We start from the raw sequence: 15656 nt of genomic DNA, 5'->3' as shown, positions 1-15656 counted from the left end.
TGTCTGGCATCAAAAAGGAAGGGAAGGTGATTGTAAGCTGTTTTGAGATTCCTTTGGTTAGTGAAAAGCGGGGCTCAAAAATCAGCAACTATTGATCCTCTTGACTTTTCTGTATGTGTTGTGGGGGGGGTGGATGTTGACCCTCTTCGGCACTTACAGAGCTAGTTTACTGTTTTTCTTTGAAATAAATATTCAAAAACATTTAACTTACCGATGCCTCAATTAATGTAAATTTACCAATAGCTACTGCATTTCCCTGCATATTCAGGACCTAGACTCCTGAGAATCAAACATGGTGAGAAGAATAACAGTAAAAGGGAAAAGGCTATGTAAATTGCCTGATTGAATCTCAGTAATTTGTCAACTGAATCTCATTTGGCTTCTCAAGCATAATCATTTTGGTTAACAATTATATCTGACTTGTACTAAAGGAAATCAATGGTCTTCTTTCCTCATATTGTTAGTGCTTGCTAATAGCAACCAAAATCTTTTATTCTAGGCCTTCCTACCTACAAAGAACCTTAACTAGAGATGTCAGCAATTCAAATAAAACTTTGCATGTTCCAACATATTTTATAACTGAGAATAATCTATAGCTGCCTCACAGAAAAGGTATTCTCAGTTACCTGCATGCAAAGATTTCAAAATATTTGTTTTAAAAAATCATAGCTTGAAAGGCCCCCAAACAATACCAGTTTAGTACATCAATATATAACCAGGTGCGAAAACCATGTCCCACTAAGTACATACACAGAAGTCACCCTGACTTCTTTAATAAAAGATTTCAGTCTTTAAGCCTATCAAGGACAAACAACACAAATATTTTATTCACATTTTAGATCTGTTGGAGCATCAATGAAAAAACTATGCTAATACATAACAAATAATTTTAAGAATTTATTTTCTTCCTTGCAAGACATACAGAAGTTTAAGGTACGTTTTAGAATTACATTCAAATAGGAAATTACCTTGCAACAGAACTGATGACAAGACATTAATGTTTCAAACAAAATACAGGATGATGTTACCCATTTTAGACTTCAGTGTGATCAGCTGAATATTGTATTGCAAAAACTTGTGTATAGACCCAATGTATATGATACACCTTTCAACATGCACAAATTTTGCCAGAAGGCAATATACATCTCCCTTAAATAGAAAGGATGATCCTGGCAGTGCCATTAGCTTAATGCAGTCCAAAAATTTACAATAATTGCAATTCAATCTTTAACCCTGTTAAAACTAAGAAAGTCATAGATTTAACACAGTTTTATTCCACTGGTTTCCATGGGCTAAACTGGTTTTACTAATTTTGGTTCAAGTGCAGAGCAGGATGTCCAATTTGACCTACTCCAACTCCAAATGGTAAACATGTTATGGTTGTGTCAACAGCATGATTTTGGAATACGCTTTCTGAATATAACAAATTAGTCTTTCATCATTATCACAAATTTAAATAGACCATAACAAATAGCAGATAAAAATCCAAATTATTCAGTATATAATTTTAATTTGTACTGTCATCAAATTTTGAAAACAGTGACTCAGTAAAATCTTTCAAAAAACTGTAAAGGAGATCAAGGATTCAAAAATCCCACAGAGGAATGTACTTCTGATCAGGCAACACCTTCTCAAAGGCATTTGGATCTAGAAAATTCAGGGAGCGTTCAAAAGCAAATTTTCAGGGGGCTCGATGGGGACGGGGGACCAGAGAAACAATGTGAGCAAAAGTGTGGGGTTATTTTCATGCAGGAGAATCTTCAGATCCAAGGCAACAGGCTTGCCATCACCATCACCATTCCTCCATCCTGTGAATTTATAAACAGCTACTCATAAGAAATTACAACGAATACCATTCCAATCCCTTTTAATACAGTTTTTTGAAATATGTTTTATATGGAAATGGATAACTTTTCATGCCTTATATATTTATAATTTGGAAAAGAATGGTAGTCCTTCGTACATGTCAGTCTTCAACCTGATCCAGTCATTGAGTCTTTGCAATGTTGTTTTTTCCTCTGTTAATATTTTGGCAGCTTTCTCCAGCTTCCCTTCATTCCGTTCTAAATATCGAATGCCGTCTGTCCGTAATTGATTAAGCTTTTCTTTACGATTTTCATCTAGAGCTATGTCTTCATTCATCAGAGGGTTAAATCTGAAGTATGTGTCTGGAGGTAAAAGAGCATCCAGCATAGTGTGGACTTCTGGTTTTAAGAACAAAAACAGTAAAATTGTTAACTCAGTTTTTGCAGAAAAGAAGTTCCATCCCTTCTTTCATGTCCTATTGATCTGTTTATCAGTATTTTTCATATATAAAATACTGAGAGCCAGCATGGCATAGCACTTAGAGTGTCAAACTAGGATCTGGGATCACAGGGTTCAAATTATTTATTTGTTTGATTTAGATCCCACCACTCCCCGCAGGCTCGTGGCGGGTAACAACAGTCATTAAAAAACCCCTTTAAAAAGTCCCCATTAAAAGACTAAAAATTCATAACATGGTGGACACAAAACTTACCCCCCCACACACACAACAGGGCATTGAGGAAAGGAGCGAGGATAATGTCCACTGTAGGTCCGTATAGGCCCCTTGGCCTCTCTAGGGGGGGCAGTAGATCTATTCCACTGACCCCAGCCTCAACCATAGACCCGGTAGAAGAGCTCCATTTTACAGGGTCTGCGGAACGTTGACAAATCCCGCAGCTCACCCAGGAGCTCATTCCACCAGGTATGGACCAGGACAGAGATGGTCCTGGCCCTGGTTGAGGCTAGGTGCACTTCCCTGGGGCTGGGAACGACCAATAGGTTTCCCCCCCCGCAGAGCATAAGGTCCTGCGGGAGGCATAGGGTGATAGGCGGTCCTGCAGGTATGTGGGTCCCAACCCGCGTAAAGCCTTAAAGGTTAAAATCAATAACTTGAACAGGATCCGGGCAGCAATAGGCAACCAATGGAGCTGCCTCAGCACAGGCTGGATATGGGCCCTCCAAGATGTGCCAGTGAGGACCCTAGCAGCTCCATTCTGCACTAGCTGAAGTTTCCGGATCAAGGACAAGGGTAGGCTTGTGTAGAGCGAGTTACAGTAATCTGTTCTGGAGGTGACCGTCGCATGGATCACTGTAGCTAGGTGGTCGGGAGACAAGTAGGACGCTAGTAGCCGAGCCTGGCAAAGATGGAAAAATGCCTGGCCCGCTACTCTTTTGACCTGTGCCTCCATAGTCAGGGAGGCATCGATGGTAACACCCAAGTTCCTGGCTTGGGGCACGATGGTGAGTTGCGCTCCTGCCAGGGTGGATAAACATGCTTCCTGGTCCTGCCCCCCTACTTTCCAGCTACAGGACCTCTGTCTTGGAGGGATTGAGTTTCAGGCGACTCTACTCGAACCATTCAGACACCACTTCCAAACATCTGGCAAATGGTTCTGGGGGAGAGCCTGGGCAGCTGTCCATTAGGAGATAGAGCTGGGTGTCATCAGTGTACTGATAGCAACCCAGCCCAAAGCTCCATATCAGCTGTGCCAGAGGGTGCATAAAGATGTTGAACAGTGTGGGGAAGAGAACCGCCCCCTGTGGGACCCCACATGGGAGTCCATAGGGACGCGAGAACTCATCCCCCACTGCCACTCTCTGGGTCCGGTTCTGGAGAAAGGAGCGTATACAGCGTAAGGCTGTGCTTCCTATCCCCGTGCCGGCAAGGCGGTGGATCAGCAAATTGTGGTCCACAATGTCAAAGGCCACCGGATAGGTCCAGAAGAACCAGCACGGCTGACCCGCCTCTATCTAGCTGGCAACGGAGGTCATCCATAAGGGCGACCAACACCATCTCCACCCCATGGCCAGGACGGAAGCCCAACTGATATGGATTGAGTGCCAAAGTTTCCTCCAAGAAAGCCAAGAGCTGGTCCGCTGCGGCCCTTTCTAGCACCTTGCCCAGGAACGTGAAGCGCAACACTGGGCGGTAGCTGCCAGGGTCTTGTGGGTCCAGCGTTGATTTTTTCAGGAGAGGGTGAACCACCGCCTCCTTCAGCCACTCAGGGAACTCCCCAGGATCCAGGTAGAGGTTAATAATGTCCCTGAGCTGGCCTCCTATCCCTTGAATCCCTCCCTTGAGAAGCCAAGAGGGACAGGGATCAAGGGGGCAGGTGGTTGCCCTGACTGACCCCAGCAACTTGTCGACTTCAGAAGAAGAGAGTCATCAGAAGCCATCAAACCTCACTATCAAAGGCGGCCGACAGGCCTCCAGTTCATTAACTGTATTAATTGTAACAGGAAGGTCATGGCGGAGTGACAAGACTTTGTCCACAAAATAGCTCGCTAATGCCTCACAGCTGAGTTCCAATTGGCTAGCATTTTGGCTCCCCTCAAGGGCGGTAAGTGACCGAACTACCCTAAATAATTGGGCTGGGTGAGAGCACCCGGACGCGATTTCTGTGGCAAAAAACTCCCATTTTGCCACTTTCATCGCCTTCCCATATGCCCTCATAACTGTGTGATAAGATGTTCTTGTAGCTTTGTCACGAGTCTTCCTCCACACTCGCTCTAGTTGTCTCAATTCCCTTTTCTTCTCCCAGAGCACCCCTGTATACCAGGGGATCCGTTTGACTTGAGGACAGAGAGGATGTTTAGGGCAATCTCATCTATAGCGGCCATCAGGCAGGACTGCCAGTCCTCCACCAAGGCCACCAGTGAGTCTCCAGGAGGCATCGGGTCCCACAGAACATTCCGGAAACCAAGTGGATCCATAAGTATCCGCAAGCAAGCTTAAATGCGCCCGCCACCCAACTGGGTAATTTTTAAAATTACTTTTAAAATGTACCTTAAATCTGAATTGACCACTTATTTCTACACTAATAAATAAGTGATCCAATTGGGAGCAGGCTGACTAGAAGAGAAGTATATTTCTCCTTCTCTGCTCATTCATTACTACCACTCCAAATCTCTGAAAACCTTGCTTGATTTATTATTTAATTCACCCCAAAATTCCTGCATTAAGAGAGTGATAGCCTTTCTTCATGCCACATCTCTGTATCTCTAAAACCTAATCCCATTATGGCTACACTTTTCAGATGTGATGTATTTATTAGTGACAACTCAGTAGTAGTACAATCATGGTATAGTCTCAAGCTATTAACTTAATAAATGGATATTTTGCAAGATTTATCAGCACCACATTTTATTGACTATCTAACAATATATTAATCAGAGAAAAAGCTTACTTCTTAAAATGTATCACAAACTCAAACAATCAGTATTAATTCTCTCTTTGTATGCTACCTTTGTATGTGAGCAGAACCCAAGTCCTTCTATAGATGGGCAGGAGATGAGATCAATAAAATAATCCCAATTCAAATGAAAATTATGAAATATGCCCTATAAAGAAATAGAATATTCTTTGATAATGTTAATGGTATACTAGCCCCCTTTATTTCTTAAATTCTATGTTTTTACCTCAATATAGCTTCTGTTATATTGCTTCTCAATAAAAATAATTTATCCAAGTACTGTGAAGAGCTACAAAACAACATCAATCACTTGAAACCAACCTTCAGTATCAGTGGCACTGCTGATCACATTAGTCAGCTTAGCTTTCAGACTTGTATATGTGACATTGGTCTTCCCTTCGCTTTCATATCGGCCAGTTCCCAAAGATATTACACACTGTAGAGGCATATTTGGCCAAAGACATTTGCACTCATGCACTGCTAAAGCTGTAGGATTATTCAACAGTAGCCCTCCATCCTGTGAATTACAAGAGAGAGACAGAGAGAGAGAGAGAAGTCTGAGTAATCAGTATTTATAGATACAGAGTTAAAATACTACAAGATACAAATAAAGTAGGCACTGTATAAAATCCATTTGGTACAACACACACCATTCATGTTTGAATTTGGTGCTTGACTGTTAAGAAGTCGTCTCTTCAGATAGCAAAATAAAATAGAATACATAATGACGGAAAGCTACATGAATAATATCTCTGCTGCTTCCCCAAGCAAACATTCTGAGCAACAGCCAAAATAAAAGGTCACCTTTACACAGGCCGTATTAGTATAGTACAGCAGATGGTGAATTTAACTGGTATCTTTACACATAATTCTGAACAATGGTTCGAGAGTACAAATGAAAACATTTGCACAATGGGCTCATGTACAGATTCAGGAGATTTCCCTATACATGCATATATACAATCTTTTGGGGGCAATCTCTCGGATTTGCAGAGAAATCTGGAAGGAAGGGAACCTGCACAATTGAGGGAGTCGAAGTCCCCCCCCAAATTGAGAATACTTATAGATCTAGCATGATTACTATTGACACTGTGGAGTTGCCTAGCAACTGAAGCATGGGAGCCTTAGCCCTCACAATCCTGGTATGACTGCAGGTTTGGGGGAAAGCAGTGGCAATGATAGAAAGAAAATGCAGAGAAAGGAGTTGGAAAACAGACAGTAGATAATGAGCTGGAAAGGGAGAGAATAGAGAAAGGGCTGGGAAGCGAGTGTTTGTGTAGCAGGATTCTGTTTGTGGGGTTGTATTTCCTTGCCTTGTTATTCTTAAAAGACACTAGCTTGTTATTCTATATGGCATCTGGTAAAGTTCTGGTACAAATGGCACACAAGATTTGATCAATCATATTATAAATTAATTTAATAGCACCATAGTACAAATGTCTTCATTCCCAGACAACCAATCTCACGAGTCTTTAGAAGAGCATAATACACATTCAAGGAAACAGATAACAACAGTACAGCAATCTGAATCTGCCATATATCATCAAATAATACTTGCAGTTACATAGCCTTGTCTGATTCTAAAAATGATCTATTTCATTTGAAATCAGAATGTAAATCAGGAAGAATGTGTTTATTAAATGAGAAGATTCAATTTATGAATAGATAAAAGTTAAAATGCTCTTGGGATCAAGATTGCAGGGAGAAATATCAACAACCTCACATATGCAGATGGTACCACTCTAATGGCAGAAAGTGAAGAGGAACTAAAGAGCCTGTTGATGCGGGTGAAGGAGGAGAGTACAAAAGTTGACTTGAAACGCAACATCAAGAAAACAAAGATCATGGCATCCGGCCCTCTCAATTCATGGCAAATAGATGGGGAAGAAATGGAGATAGTGACAGATTTTATTTTCCTGGGCTCCAAGATCACTGCAGGTGGGGACTGCAGCAAAGAAATTAAAAGACAGCATCCTAAAAAGCAGAGACATCACCCTGCCAACAAAAGTGGGTTAATCAAGGCTATGGTATTCCCAGTTGCAATGTATGGCTGCGAAAGTTGGACCATAAGGAAGGCCGAGCGTCAAAGAATTGAGGCTTTTGAACTCTGGTGCTGGAGAACTCTTGCGAGTCCCTTGGACTGCAAGGCGAACAAACCGGTCAGTCCTAGAGGAGATCAGCCCTGACTGCTCTTTAGAAGGCCAGATCCTGAAGATTAAACTCAAATACTTTGGCCACCTCATGAGAAGGAAGGACTACCTGGAGAAGAGCCTAATGCTGGGAGCGATCGAGAGCAAAAGAAGAAGGGGACGACAGAGAATGAGGTGGCTGGATGGAGTCACTGAAGCAGTAGGTGCAAACTTAAATGGACTCCGGGGAATAGTAGAGGACAGGAAGGCCTGGAGGATCATTGTCCATGGGGTCGCGAGGGGTCGGACACGACTTCGCACATAACAACAACAAAATGCTCACTTTATGCGTAAGGTGACAGAAAAAAGAGCAAGGAGGAAGATTTTTGCCACATTTCATGAGCACACTGGTTTTTCAGCTTCCCCTTTAAATCATAGCTTTTAGAAGATCCCTTCCGAAATACTGGAAACTTCCTAAATTAGGATAATGGTAAGCATGAAGGAATGATGTGTCACCTCTTACATAGGTACACACTGATTCAGGTGGGTAGCCATGTTGGTCTAACACAGCAGGACAAAGTTTGTGTCCAGTGGCACCTTTAAGACAGGTAAGTTTAAATCAAATTATAAATTTTTATGTGCGTGCACACTTCTTCATATGCAATGAAATGGGAAATACCAGGTCATACATAGGGTGAGCAGTAAATTATCATACAACAGATGTTTAACAGATTCAAGAACTATACAGGAATAACAAGCTAAGTTTATAAGGTTATCATTTGCTATACAAATGCCTCCATGCTTGAGAGGAAACAGATGAAGTGTAATGTCAGGGTCGCTGTTAATTACTCTTAATATTCCATAATTATGGACTTCTGCCCATTAATCACCAATTTGGATATATTTATTGTCTTCTTAATGTTTTCTCCCAGAATGAAACCCAAACAAATGATGCCTACAGATGGCAGCTACAAGACAGAAAGTTCTTTTAACTGGTGTGGCCTTCGAAAGTAACAAATAGGACACATACTTTTCTGCAGAGCAGAAAATGGTGAACAAGTGTTCTCTGTGAAAGAAAAATATTACATTGCAAACTCTATACAAATTTTGCAAACATGTAGGAAACAACCTGTCATACAGATGCCTAGGCTTCCAAATTTGCTGCTCCCTTTACACAAAGAAAATTTTTCATCTTGCATCATAGTTCTTTGAACACAGAAAAGTACAGTGAAGCTTTCTTCTTTCATGAAGAACATGATTCTAACATTAACTACAAAACATAAAGGTTGCTAACCTAGCTGTAGTTTATCAAAACCTGAAAAATTCAGGAATTAAAACCTAATTGGTCTTTCTCTTTCCCAAACTGCCAGCCATGCCTTAAACATTTAAACTGTTACCTGCAGTCCTCATAACAAACCTTTCACGTTTAGTGCAAGCCTGTCAGAATGCTATGCTTCTGCCATGACTGATAGAATATTTATTTATTATTTATTTAATTTATATCTCGCCTTCCTCCTTGGACTCAAGGTGGGTTACAAAGTATAAAATCCATAGATCTGTAGTAAGCCATGTTTTATTACCTTGGTTCTGTTCTGGTTGTTTCCTTTCACTTTTATACCTCTCCCGCATCCACCTCCATTCACCTCAGAATGCAGCCTTGGGTATCACCTATCTGGCTGTTGTACTATCTGAAGTCTTCTCTCACTGAGGGTTTAAATGCTGCCTGTTTGTCTATGCCTCAGTTTCAACAAGGTATTGTTGCATTATCTTGCTTGCTCTGAATAAACAAAACCTTTTGCACCAAGTCAGAGATCTGCATGTCTGAGCAATTGAAGAAACCTCACAGATCATCGAAACTCACAAATCCAGACTCATGTCCCCCATTCAACCAACATGTCTACAGCAGAGGACTCAGAATCCAAAGACCACTGCAATGAGGGTGGGGCTGGGGCGAAGCAGCCTGGAGCTCAGCTGCAATGGATGGTGGAGTGCCAATGGGCATTTCATGACTTATAGCAGCTGTTTACAACTGAGTATTATCCACCATGCCAACCCCTCGAAGCCCTTCATAGTGAAAGTAGATCCTAGTGAAATGACAATGGAGGCAGTCCTCCTCCAGCAGGGTTAGACAGGCATTTGTATCCCTATGCCCATTTGAGGTGTGGATGAACCACAAAAATCTGCAAGTCCTCTACTAGCCAAAAATATTATTCCCCAAGTCAATTTGGTGGATGGAGTTTTTACTGGGCAAGCAGAACTTCCTGGCCAAAGCTCTGTTATGCCTCCTGCAACATGACAGGAGGCTGGAGCCGGTGGTTGACTCTGTGTTTTCACCTGCCCACTTCCGTCTCTTTGCGGTGACACACCACCATACAACCCCTTCCACTGACTGGCTCCTTAGGGATTTGGGGGAAAATAATGAGTTTCCCATGCTCTGTTTGAGCCTGGAGGAGTGGGATGGACTCTTCTACAAGGATAACAGACTTTACAGTCCCACAGCCACTCAACCCAAGGTCCTGAAGATATGACATGTTTTGTGGACAGCAGGGCATTTTGGGTTTTTGAAGAACCTCCACCTGGTGAATAGGCATTATTGGGGGCCTAACACACAAAGATGTTGAGAACTAGGTTCAGGGCTGCCCAGTGTGCATCACAGCTAAGCAGGTGGGGGGCAAACCGTGAGGACTCCTGTGACCCCCTAAAGACTCCTGCAGCCCCTTAGCAGGATATCTGAATGGATTTTACCGCCGACCTTCCTGTAAGCCAAGGGAAAACTGTCTTGTGGATAGTGATGGACCTGTTTTCCAAGCAAGCCTATTTTGTGCCTTGTCCATCCTTTCCTAGAGCCCAGAAACTCACACCACTCTTTGTTCAAAACATGTACCAGCTCCACAGCCTGCCCTGTAAAGTGGTGTCCAACTGGAGTTCTCAGTTTGTTGCCAAGTTCTGGTAGGAATTTAAGTTGTTGGGGGTGGAGCAAGCATTGAATTCGGAAATGAACTGTCTCTTCCTAAAACATATACGAATATCCATTCTGTTTTTCATTGTAGCATGCTGCACTGTGCTCCTGAAACATAAATGGCATGTTGCTCCCCATTTACCTTGATAAACACACCCATTTTGAACTCAACAAGGACTCCCAGGTGCATCATGGAAGGCTCTAGTATCTAGTATATTGGAAGTTTTCTATAGGGGATCAGGAGTGGGTGGAAGCCACCCACATTTGGTCACCCAGGCTGGCCCAGGACTTTCACTGAGCCTACCCCTTCAAGCCTTCCCTAGGGTCTGTGGTGGCTGGGGGCTAATACTGGAGCAGCAGGATGTTTCTGCCATGACTGATAATAGCCATTAGATCTTTTAGTAAGCCAGCCATTTGGGCATGTTTTATTACCTTGGTTCTGTTCTTTAAATTTTTTAAAAATTTTGTATAGATATAGAAAGAAACAAGGAAATAATACCTTTGGTTACAATATCATCCTCACCCCTACCCCTACCCCCAAAGTCCCCATTTGCTTGAAGTTTCATTTTGCCAAATACTCCAGATAAAGATCCCACTATTCTTGAAATTCTTAAATTGGTTTTCTGTTGCCTATGGATGTCAGTTTTACCTTTTTAAATAGTTCAACAATTTTAACTAATACTTCACCACATAAGAAAAACAAAACAACAACAAACCACTTTAACATGGCATTTCCAGCACTTACAATCAACTTTAGGTGTTATGTACCATCTATATAAGAGTATAAAAAGAAGAAATATCAAGAACCATGATCCTTCTTCCCTTTGCTCGTCCCCCCCCCCCCCAGTCTTTTCTTTCTTAGTAAGAAAATCCAAATAAAATCTCCACTGCTCCCAACATTCTTCATCTAACTAAGTATAAGTTTCAGAAAATTTCAGTTATTCCTTCTTAAGGAGGTCTCATATTGAGGCTTACTTCACCTTGTTGTTACCGTTATACTTGAGCCAAGGCATATCCTTGAGCTAAGGGATCAGCTGGCTCCTGCACTTGTACACAACATTTTTTAAAGTATTTAACATTAAGCATTTCTTATAAAACCTTTTGAACTTTAGCCCAGTATCTATAAAAAAGAAAGGAGAAATGGAAAAACCCGCTTTATCATGACATTTCCAGCTCTTAGAATCAGATCGCTTTAAAATCTTTGCAGTTACCTTAGGTATTATATACCATCTATATAAAAGTATACAGGAAAAGAATATAGAAAAAATTTCAAACATTGTATTCCCCCTTCCCTTTGCCCCTTTTTGCCTCGCCCCCTATCTTCTTAAGGGGGTCTCAAAGGCCCATTATGCACGGCTGCGGAAAGGCAATTTCGGGTCACATGGAAAACGCAGAGGGGAAGACGAAGCAAACCAGTTATGCACGGGACGGGGTGTAACGGCGGCAAAATCCAGAGCGGCGGGCATCGAGGCGTCAATGCGGAGCCAAGGGGAAGCGAGGCAAGCGCGTCGCTGTGTCGGCAAGCAGGCACCGTGTTGGAGGCGGACACCAGGAAGGGCGACTGCAGCCTGTGCAGGTGCAGCCCTGACGGGTCCGACGGGCATGGAGGGAGAGGGAGCAAGCAAAGGGGAAGGGAGCAAGCGACTCCATTGCTGCCAGACCCTCCCCAGTGCCAACGTGAGCTGCCGCCACGGATGCCGCCGTCCTGAAGCTGGACTTTGGGGGGGTTTCTGGTGTCCGCGCGTTCCCGTCCCCTTAGTCTGTTCCCAGTTCGCCCCTCCCCTTGTTTGCTGCCCCATTTCCTCCGCCCCCTAGTTCGTCCCCTTTAATACTGTTTACCCCTCGCATTTTGAGTTTGTCTTGCTGTTCACACTTGTTTGTATTACTGTTTTGTGCTGTTTTATACTATTTTACTGTTTTATAAAGTTTGTCTGTTAGCATACACTCCCTCGCCTGTGCTGTCATTTGTGGTTGGGGGAGGGTTCGGGGATTGGTGGGCCATCGGTGCGGTGGCCTCTGTGCCGTCCCTAGATAGGGACATGCTGCCCTCTGTTCCCCGGCCTGATGCCTACGGTGCTCTTCTGATCCCCCTCCCCTTTGGGCTCCCCAGCCGCCTTTCTGTCCCCATTCCCTTTGGTGCCCTCCTGCCTGCCACGGCGTTCCAGCAGCCACTTCGATTGTGGCTCTGGCACTCAATGCAGAACTCCCCGGTTATGTACGCGGCGCCTTTGGCACCGCTTCTGATTGGGCCCTGGTCGCCAGAGAAGCTGCGGTTTCTTCCGCGTTTCGCTAACGCGGCTTTTTTGGCGGTGTGCATCGAATCTGCAGCCAGTTGCAGCCAGCACCATGCATTATCACCATGCATTTAGTTGCCGCCATTCCACCCCGAATGCGTGCTATTCCCCCCGTGCATAATGGGTCATATTAACCCTGGGAACTTCACTGCCCCAGCTCTCATGCAGGAGCACAAATCGGGGATGGATGAGGTGCACTAGGCCAAATGTTCCCCAGTGTGGGTGCAGGAAAAGGTGGGGCAACCTGCCATGACTAAAACTCCAGCCTGCAGAACGGCATGAAACCTCCAGTGCATAAATGGTCATTGAGGCTCGGTTCTGTTCTGTCAATTTCCTTTCACTTTCACACCTTCCCCCATTTCTCCCCCATCCATCTCCATTTGCCTCTGAAATGTGACCTTGGGTACCACTTATCTGGCTGTTGTCACTATCTGAAGTCTTTACGCATTTCACGGGTTCTCACCAGGGGAGGGGTGCGGGTTGAGAGTTTATATGATATGTCTGTCTATGTCTGTTTCAACCAGGTATTGTTTGAGTTATCTTGCTTGCTCTGAATAAACAAAATCCTTCACACCAAATCAAGGGTTTGCACTTCTGAGCAATTGAAGAAACCACACAAAGACTTAAATCACTTCTGAGCAATTGAAGAAACCACACAAAGACTTAAATCACTTCACATTTCCCACAACAACATGTCAAGAATTACCAAGCTGTAGTTTGCTAGATGGGTCTGTTGAAACAGAGGTTCACAGACACAACAAAAACAAGCAGTGTATGCTTGAAATAGTTCAGTATGCAGGTTCTAGGCACACAGATGATTTGGAAGAGGGAAAAAGCTAATTGCATATTTGAGTTGCTCAGTAAGATGTACAGGAAGTAGGGAATGAGCCCTGCATATCAGGGCCCATCAAAAAGGCAAACATTTTCAAAGACTGGAGGTAAGTTTTCAGAGCACTAGTACTGCAAACCACAGTGAAACATAAATAGCCCAGCAAAACTGTATGTTTTAAGGCAGTGGTCCCCAACCTTTTTATCACTGGGGACCACTCACTGGGGACCACTCAACGCCTTTTATGAGGCCCGGTGGGGGGGGTAGTTTACTCCTCTACTCTCAACCACTGCCCTAGCGCTCTCTGATCGCTATGGTAATGTTTAAGCATCCCTTCAAAATAAGATACAGACACACCACAACAATGAAGTGTGTTGTAAAGGGCCAGGGGGGGAGAAGGCGTCTTTCGAGGCCCACCTCCAATTAGTCGAAGGACCACATGTGGTCCGCAGCCCACAGGTTGGGGATCGCTATTTTAAGGAAACAGATGAGACATTAATTGACAGGATATGAAATCCTAATCGCAAACCCTAATTGTAGGAAAGAAGTTTCTTTCCTTTCTGTTTCCAGTGTGAAAAAGAAAACTTTCACTGCAACTTTAACTAGGAAATGTTATGTAGGTTGGATTTAGGTCATTGATTTTTCATATCAAAAAGACTATCAAAATCATACAACACCTTATTGGGAAGACAACAGCACTGATTACAAAGCCAAAATGAGCACAAGAAGGAAAGGAAGAGAACCTAAACTGCTGCAAGCACAGCATTTTGTTAAAGGGCTGTCATTTGGACTTCATTTCATTCTTATAGCTTCTAATGCTAAAATATTAAAACAAATCAGGTTTTATCTGTTTGTAAAGCTATTTTTGAACAGGTGTTCCATGAGATTAGGAGACCGTGTTGTGGTGTGACAGGACTACCTAATTCACATCAACAGTCAACAGTTAAAAACTAATGTGCAAAGCAAACCACAGCAAATTGCATTCTCACTCAAAACAAATTCATTTTTTAAAAACTACAGCTGCAGTAACTAAAGCAGTGATGTGGATCACTGCCTTGATGAGAAAGTCCTTTGATTAAGCTTTCAGTACAATCTACAAAAGCTTTTTGAACTCTTTCTGGAACACTTAATATACTTTGCCTACAGCAGAAGTAAGAACAGTAGTCTCTCAGTGCACATTATTTTTAATTTTGGCTAAAATCAGATGGCATCCTAACATGATAGAGTAAACACTGTGTTGCTTGATGAATGAGTCTACTGAGTGAAACTAAATCTCAATAGTATCTATTTGGGTTAAGAACACTTTATATTAATATACTAGATTCATTAAACTGAAATCATGGGATGAATCCAGGCGTTTCCCCCCCCCCCCCACTCTCTCACCTAACTGCCCATCTATCTATTGCTCATGGCCTACATTTATTGATTCATAAACCCCAGCACAGCTTTTCTGATGAACAGGGGACTGACCCCCACCCCTCTTTCTCACTATAGAAAAGCTAGGGTTGCCAGGTGTCTCGTATAGACCTGGATTGCCTAGTATCTTCATTGATTGTTCAGGAAAAAAGCTGGGGTAAATACTGGACACTTAAATGCCTCATATTTTAGGGTTGCAAAGTTGGGAGGCCCAAGTGGCATTAGGGCTCTCTGGGAGAACAAGTCAGAAGAGAAGAAAACCAAGCTTGGGGAAATGCTGGGATGCAAGCTGCCTTCACCCTCAAAAGATGGCCACTGGCCATAGGTAGGAAGCCAGTGGGCAAAGGAGGTACTGTGGCAAAAGTCCAGGACTGAGGCAGGCAGCACCAAGCAGCTATGGTGGCTATCCCAGAACTGATGCCACAACTATTTAGGCTTAGAAGAAGCAGCACAGAGCCAAAACAATGCAAAGCAGCAGCTGTATAACCCAGCCTGCATGGTCTAACAGCACATATTAGCAAGGTCTCTTGGGAATTGTAGTCCATGGACATCTGGAGAACCAGAGTTTGGACACCCCTGGTCTAAAGGTTTAAAATGAACACTGACAGTCTGTGACACTTATATGACTGTGCTAGAGGAATGTTATTAAGCCTGAAACCTACGCTCAAGCGCGAGGTGTGTCAGAATATTTTGTGTATGTGTTGGAACACATCATTGTAGCGTGGATCTGATTGTTCATTGTGCTTTATGGTATTTTGAAGTTAATAGTTAAAATTCATAACATATGAGTAACTACAGCTCATGAAAAGT

General features: G+C 43.1%; 1 protein-coding gene across 1 annotated transcript in view; it reads right to left on the bottom strand.

Annotated features, from left to right (window-relative positions):
* Nucleotides 1–884: 884 nt before the first annotated feature.
* PNPLA8 (patatin like domain 8, phospholipase A2) overlaps nucleotides 885–15656 on the bottom strand; it is a 51210-nt gene continuing 36438 nt past the window's right edge. Inside the window, exons 9-10 of the mRNA XM_077338524.1 lie at nucleotides 5541–5736; nucleotides 885–2204 (exon numbers count right to left, since the gene is read on the bottom strand). Of these exons, the coding sequence (XP_077194639.1) occupies nucleotides 1930–2204; nucleotides 5541–5736 (471 nt within the window). The 3' untranslated portion in view covers nucleotides 885–1929. The remainder of the gene's footprint in view (nucleotides 2205–5540; nucleotides 5737–15656) is intronic.

This window comes from Paroedura picta, chromosome 5 (assembly GCF_049243985.1).
Source record: "Paroedura picta isolate Pp20150507F chromosome 5, Ppicta_v3.0, whole genome shotgun sequence".
In the NCBI taxonomy this organism is placed as follows: domain Eukaryota; kingdom Metazoa; phylum Chordata; class Lepidosauria; order Squamata; family Gekkonidae; genus Paroedura; species Paroedura picta.
Note: the sequence above shows the minus strand (reverse complement) of the source record. Positions and strands in the feature narration are given on the sequence as shown.